The sequence below is a fragment of the Asparagus officinalis genome, unplaced genomic scaffold (genome assembly GCF_001876935.1).
Source record: "Asparagus officinalis unplaced genomic scaffold, Aspof.V1 AsparagusV1_Un69, whole genome shotgun sequence".
NCBI lineage: Eukaryota > Viridiplantae > Streptophyta > Magnoliopsida > Asparagales > Asparagaceae > Asparagus > Asparagus officinalis.
Window position 1 is genome coordinate 35,548 of NW_017972335.1, and position 7,179 is coordinate 42,726.

The following is a 7,179-nucleotide window of genomic DNA, read 5'->3' on the forward strand; positions in this document are numbered from 1 at the left end:
CTCTTGTCGAGCACCAGAGGTACTGTGGAAATTTCTGCTACGCACAACAGTAGTCACACTATGCTTTGAATGTTAGTAATGGACATTAATCAGCATTAACCCACATTAACTATTATTCAAGCCTTGTAACATTCGTAACGTTCGACTAGCTCAATTCAACACATACAAAAAGAACACGCACCAATGCACATATAGGACCATGCTCGTCCCACATGCTCGATCGAGCCCACACACTCAAGCTTGCTCGCTCGCGTGCTTGCTAGCATGATAGCAAATATGTGCATTCTAATGACTTTGTTATACACTCACAAACTAGTAATTAAGCATGAATTTTCATCTATGAAATCCAACCATATAAATATTATCTCTACAAAGAATATTTGTAAATAAATCCTCCATTTATTCATTTATATCATAAATACTAACCTGGTTAAGAGTAGTGGCGGATCTACAATTTCTAAAAAGTGGTGTTACTATATAATTAATAATTAAAAAAATATGAAATATGTTTGACGAGTTTTTATATTTTAAAAAAGAGTTTTCTCGATATTTAATCCTTTAAATATTCTATATTTTTGAATTAGTCAATTGAATCATTGAAATTACTATTAGGCCCCTAAATTCATAATTTATGTTAAACTTAGTCCCTCAAATCATTATAATTGGTATTAGATCCGTCAAATCTTAAGCTATTTTGAAATTAGTCATTCCAATCAAAAGTAAACATTGCAATTAGGCAGAAATTAGTCCATCAAATCATCAAAACTTTTGTTAAATCCCCCATTTACCATAATTTGTTTCATACTAAACACTTTAATTGATAATTTACTATTGATTTGAGGGGCTAATTTCATAATAACTTAAAAACTAGTGGGCATAATGACAATTTAAATGATTTAAGGGACTAATTTCAAAATAATTTAAGAATTAGAGGACATAATAGTAATTTTAATAATTTGAGAGATTTAGAAAGATGTAAGGGGTTTATATTAAAAAACCCAGTGAAAAAGTAGTTAATCCCAAACGTAGTTGTGGGTTTTGTTGATTTTATTTCTCTCTGATAGGGTCACAAGTTTAGTAGTGGAGTGGATCTTTTTGATGGATGAGTTTTAAGCGGAGAATTTTAAAAAAAAAAAAAAGACTATTTTTGAAAAGATAATAAGCAAAATCGACCTCTTAGTGGCAAAAAAAGAGATCGATTTTATAAAATACAGACTTTAAAATATACGAGATAGTCTTGTGTAATTAATGATCACTAATTATGGTTAATATAAAATGATCCTCTCATATAATTTCTGCCAAAATGCTTAAGGTTTAATTAATGAGAAACAAATAAATAAGACTATTAGTCTCACGTATTTTAGAGCTGATTTTTTGCAAAGTCGTAATCTTTTAAAAAAATGTCGGTTTTGCTAATAATTAAAAAAAACTATCGATTTTATTAATTATTTTCTTAAAAGCATCTTTTTTAAAAATTATCCCTTTTAAGTAGGGATTTTGTCAACAACCCAAAAGGTTGTTTGTGAAGTGACAGTTCAAGATAAGGTTTTCAGTGTAGGATCCTAGTTCTCCTCGAGCAACACTGGACCGCACTTTAGCCATTTGACTATGAAAAATGATAGAGGCACATCCTTAACCACAACTCCAATCATACATTCTCTCTCATTTGCTACAGTGCACGGGCCCCACATGAGATTTTAAAATTTTAAAATCTCATATGGGGTCCGTGCACTGTAACAAATGAGAGAGAGGGTGTGGTTGGAGTTGTGGTTGGTGGTGTGCCCCTAGTGCCGACCATACGAGCCCACTTTGGTCACTTGACCTCACTTTGCTCATGGTGGACCTGTCAATAGTTAAGGGGCAGGATCCACCGGTTCATTTTATTTCATTTTTTGCTTCTTTAATTAGATTAGGATTGAATTACCTTTTTTAATTAGATTAGGATTAGACCACCTCCCACCTTGGACCAATATTTATCTGGTTAATGAATAAATTGTTAAAATTAATATAAAATTATAATCATCAATCCTCATCATAACTTTAGAGTTTTAATGTAATGATTAAAAGGACTAAATTTAAGATAATATCAGAGCAACCAGCCATGAATTTTAAGCGGATTTTTTAAAAATTGAATCACTACGTGAATCTAGGTTTCGGTCCATAAAAAAAGGCGTTCAATTTGCAATATAATGTTAGAATTAATATAAAACTATAACATAAGACTATAATCCTTGACTCTCACTATAACTCTGGAGTTTTGAGCTAATAACTAGAGGGACTAAATTTAAAATAAACTAGATTAAGCAATTTTCCCAAGCACACACCCACGTAGTCTCACTACATATTCTTTAGTTTTATCTATGAATTGAGTAACACGAGATTTAGTCTGGAATCAAGACTAACCCTTTTACATATTTGCTTGTTTTGGAGCCTTAAAATTCGACGAGTCAAGATGACTCCCTACAAAGCCTCATCATTCCATTTCCATCATTGTTGGCCAAATTTGTCGGATCTTATTTTATGAAATCTTACTATTAAGCCTTGTTTTTTTGTAAGAGAGTAAATAGTTTTTTTTTTGGCCATATAAATAAGAAAAAGGCTCAAAATAAAAAAATAAAAAAGTTGGAAATCCTAACTTACTACTCCTTATAAGAGAAAATAAGTTACTAATTTTTTTTACTAAACAAGATCTTCGAATTAATCTTCTAAGTTAAAATAAATGAATTCCAAAACTTGCCCTTAATCATCCAACTCAATCAGCAAGTTTCTCCTATCATGATTTTGCCACACCAGACCTTGAAGGAACATAGCAAACCCCAATCTATTGTATCAACCCAACGATCACTTTTTTTTGTTGTTGGTTTGGTATCAACCCAACGATCACTTTTTTTTTTGTTGGTTTGGTAATATAACTTCTCCATGAACCTTTGGACTATGATATCAAACTACTGGGCATGGCTAAGGGGCACCCTCAACGTATTGCGGCGTCGGCTATTTCACAAAATTAAATTCATGTGAGTGCTTCCCAGAAGAGTCGGACCTCAACAACTGAACTTCTTAATAAAATGTCAGTGGCTCGGTTGACAAACTGGCATCATTCAACTAAAGTAGGCCGCGGACGGAGAAATTTTACAAAATTCGAAGAAAACGAAGTTTGTCTGCACGTCCCACCCACCCCCTTCTAGATGCTTTTGTTAGAGAATTAGAAAAAGATCACACGATCATAGCACCCTGCAACCTCTCCCTTTTTCTATATAATCCTAAGTAGCCGACAGCGAAAATTTATCGTCATCAGAAAAAGAGAGGAAAAAAGAAAATTAAATAGAGAGAATTTAAAAAAAAAATGGGGTTGAAGGTTTATGGAGTGACTCTGAGTCCTAATGTAGTAAGAGTGATCGCTGCCCTCAACGAGAAGGGGTTAGATTTCGAGCTCGTCCCAGTTGATCTCCGTGCTGGAGCTCACAAGCAGCCTGATTTCCTCGCGCTCAATGTAAAAATACAGTTCAATTTTAAATTAGAAACTTTTTTTTTTTATCTATTGATTTAAATTTTTTTTTTTTGTATGGTTCTCATTGATTTTTTGTTTTTGTTTTTTATAAGCCTTTTGGTCAGGTTCCGGCGTTTGAGGATGGAGCTGTCAAGATATTTGGTAATTCAATTCTTTCCTTTATTCTTTTGGTGGGCTGATTGGTTCATAAAAGTTGCCAATACAACTACTATTGTAATTTTATAACACAATTGTTAATCCATCTGTACGGGTTTATTTATTGGGTTTTTTATCTTTAAACCCAAAGTTTTATCTTGATTTACTTTGAAACCCAAGTTGTCTTATTTGTTTCCATAACCTCAAATAACCGTGTGTATTTATCTTTAAACGCAATCTTCCAAATACAGTAGATAATATGTGGACCCCCTCTAAAATAATTTCTGTTGTATCCCTTTCTTTCCCTTCATTCCCTCTCCCTTCCCTCTGAATTTTTTTGAATTTATAATGATTTTTTGAATTGTAAAAAATACCCTAAGTATTTTCAAAATTTATAAAAAAAATTCTGAAATTTAAAATACAAACAATAAATCATAAATCTATGTATTACGAATAGCCCCTAAAAAATTTAGTATTTGTAAAAAACGCCCTGAATATTTTAAAAACTGTAAATAACACCCTCAGAATGAAAAATTTACAAAACACTATAAAAAGATCAGAACTTACAACCATCTATTTTTCATATTTTGATCTCCTTAGGTTATCTAAAAAAATATTTAGGGAGTTTTTTGCAATTACTAAAACTTATAGGGTGTTTTTTTTTGTAGATACAGATTTTTAAATGGCTGTTCACAATAGATTTTTGGTATATGCTATTTGTAAGTTTGAAAATTTTAGGGTTTTTTTTTCTCAATTTTGATATTTTTTTGGTTTTTTATTATTTTTTATTTTTGAGGTGTTTTTTTTGCAAATTTTAAGGTGTTTTCTACAAATTCTAAACTTTTAGGGGCCTGTTTATAGTTCCTAGATTTATGGTATATTTTTTGTATTTTAAAATTTCGGAAATGTTTTTATATATTTTAAATTTTTAGGGTGTTTTTTGTAAGTTAAAAAAGTTAAAGGGCTCTTTTTACAAACTCAAAAAATTTTAGGGGAAAGAGATAGAGAATGGAGGGTGAGAAAAGGGTAAATAGGTTTTTCAAATTTTTTTTAAAGGGGAGCCATATGTAGTGTATTTGAGAGATTTGATTTAAAAATAAATACACAAAATTGTTTGAATTTATAGACACGTATTAAATAACTTGGGTTTAAAAGTAAATTAGGGTGAAGCTGTGGAAGGCAAAAACCCCTTACTTATTTTATGATTTTAAAGCACTTCCATAGGCACTGTTATCTCTAAATTAGCACTTAGATCACCTGGTAGAAACAATTTGGGAAAATGGGGAGTTTCAGTGTTAATAAAAAAATTCAGGGTAACAAGTGGATAATTTTCTAGAGTGCAACTAATCCTAACTTTACTTTAGTCAATTTTATTCCAAAGACTTTTCATTGGAGTTTCAAGATTGATGTAGTTGCATCAAAACACGAAGGGTGTGTTTGACAACTCTTTTAAAATTGGGTCAGGATCAATTCTAGTTTAATTTTATTCTATACTTGTTCTTTTGTAGTTTGAGGTTGAGACTACATTCTTGTTTGTAGAGCCTCTCTATAATTTATTAATCACAATTCCTCATTCAGTAGATCCATAAATGATATTTATTATACGCATTAAATAAATTTTTTTGAATTGTGGGGCCACTGAATGAGTGAGTACTATTCATTCGCATAAGCACTTGTAAAAGTTCTCTACGTTCAAGAATATAAAGAATCCTTGCCCAATCAACCACAAGAGAACAAGTTTAAGAGTCGCTCTTGACTCAGTTTTTTATAAAGAAAAAGGCTAACAAAACCTTAAAAAATGGGACAGGTAGTAGGATAGGTGAGGTGTCAACCTCACCTTGCATAATGAGCAAGGTGAGGTTGACACCTCACTTGTCCCCATACCTATCTCAATTCTTTTGGTCCCTGTAGCAACACGCTTTTATATACACAATTCTTCTCACAATAATACCAGCTAGTAGAGCCGCGAGTTGCCAAATAGGCCCTTCGTCAGCTCTTGCTAAACTACAAATTTCAGTAAATTTTACTTTTCAAACATTTCGAGTGATTGTTCAACTAGTTACTAAAAGTTTCTTTACCCGACAACCAGAATCTCGCGCTATCAACCGCTACATCGCGGTCCAATACAAGCATACCGGCGTGGACCTCCTCCCTTCAAAAACCCCGGCCGAGCTCGCGGCCCTCGAGTCCTGGCTCGAGTCTGAGTCCCAGAACTTCAACCCGCCCGTCGCCAAGTTCCTCTTCGAGGTCCTCTTCAAACCAATGATCGGCATGACCACCGACCCTGCCACCGTCGAATCTCTCTCCGCAGAGCTCGGCAAAGTCCTCGACGTCTACGAGGCGTGTCTATCGAAGAGCAAGTACTTCGCCGGAGACGAGTTCAGCCTCGTGGATCTCAACCACATGCCGTGCGTCTCCACGCTGATGATGACGCCGAAGCTAGACCTCGTCACCGCCCGGCCCCACGTCAAGGCGTGGTGGGACGCTGTATCAGCACGGCCGGCGTGGCAGAAGACCGCCGCTGCGATCAAGATGTGAGGTTGTGTTGAGTCTGGTGATAATAGCTTGTGGTGGGGCTATGAAATTAACAATAAGGAGAGCGGTATTCAGTAATGTTATGTTGTATGGCGATGGTTAATTGAGTTTTGGTGCGTTTTGTATGGCAACGGGAAATGCTTGTATTGTTAGGAATTTTAGTCTCCCCGCCTATTATGATTTGCGCAATTCAGAAAGCAACACATAATCAATAAGATATAAAACAATCACAATCAAGAAGAAATAACACAAAGATTTACGTAGTTTGGTCCACCAACTTCGACCTATGTCCACAGGTAACAATATGATAAATCCACTATATATGTATCAGGGAGAACTACAAGAGGAACCACTCAACTCCCATCTCTCAATATCTCAACCTCACATACGTAACCAACTCTCATATTATCTCCAAAGCCCTCTCCTTATAATCTTTTGAACGGATAAAGATTACGAAACCATCTCCCAATGATGTAATCTTTTGCAAGGATAAAGACTATGAAACTCTCGCCTCTCGCACAATATTCTTGAACCAAGCTACGTCCTCTGCTAACCCTACATTACAAGAATATTGTCTCTCCCTTCTCCTTTGCTTGGTTTTTCTTTCAATAATAGAAGAATATATATAGAGAAATCAAAATTCTATCTCTAGCCTAACTTCCTAATTAGAATATGATTCAATCTTTTAATCATGATGGATCTCTAACCCTATTTAATTCTTATAAAGTTATACAAAGAATTAAAGATACACTCATGTATTATCCTCCGGGGGTACTGTGAGTATGACGCAATCTAATTTAACCTATGTTTGGTTCCGTTGGCAACGTCCATCGTCGGAGAAACACGTTGGTGGTTAATTGCGTTATCTAGCGATGTAGCTTCTTAACTATATGCTATTGTAGTACATCATACACTACATATTTCAATGTAACTCAGCGTTGTTTCAGTATGGCAAGTACTATTGTCAAGCGTGGAGCGATGTTCAACTCATATTGGGCAAA

General features: G+C 34.4%; 1 protein-coding gene across 1 annotated transcript; it reads left to right on the forward strand.

Moving 5' to 3' along the window:
- The first annotated feature begins 3,267 nt into the window (after positions 1-3,267).
- On the forward strand, positions 3,268-6,375 carry LOC109827171 (glutathione S-transferase 3-like). Its single transcript, XM_020394136.1, has 3 exons — positions 3,268-3,490; positions 3,601-3,649; positions 5,733-6,375. Exons 1-3 carry the CDS (start codon positions 3,344-3,346, stop codon positions 6,179-6,181), a joined length of 645 nt encoding a protein of 214 aa, XP_020249725.1. The 5' UTR covers positions 3,268-3,343; the 3' UTR covers positions 6,182-6,375.
- Positions 6,376-7,179: the final 804 nt, after the last annotated feature.

Excerpts from the sequence above, each read along its gene's own strand:
- LOC109827171 (XM_020394136.1), top strand. The coding sequence starts at position 3,344 with ATGGGGTTGAAGGTTTATGGAGTGACTCTGAGTCCTAATGTAGTAAGA. Across the intron at positions 3,491-3,600 it reads CTGATTTCCTCGCGCTCAAT|CCTTTTGGTCAGGTTCCGGC; the intron begins GTAAAAATACAG and ends GTTTTTTATAAG. Across the intron at positions 3,650-5,732 it reads TGGAGCTGTCAAGATATTTG|AATCTCGCGCTATCAACCGC; the intron begins GTAATTCAATTC and ends CCCGACAACCAG.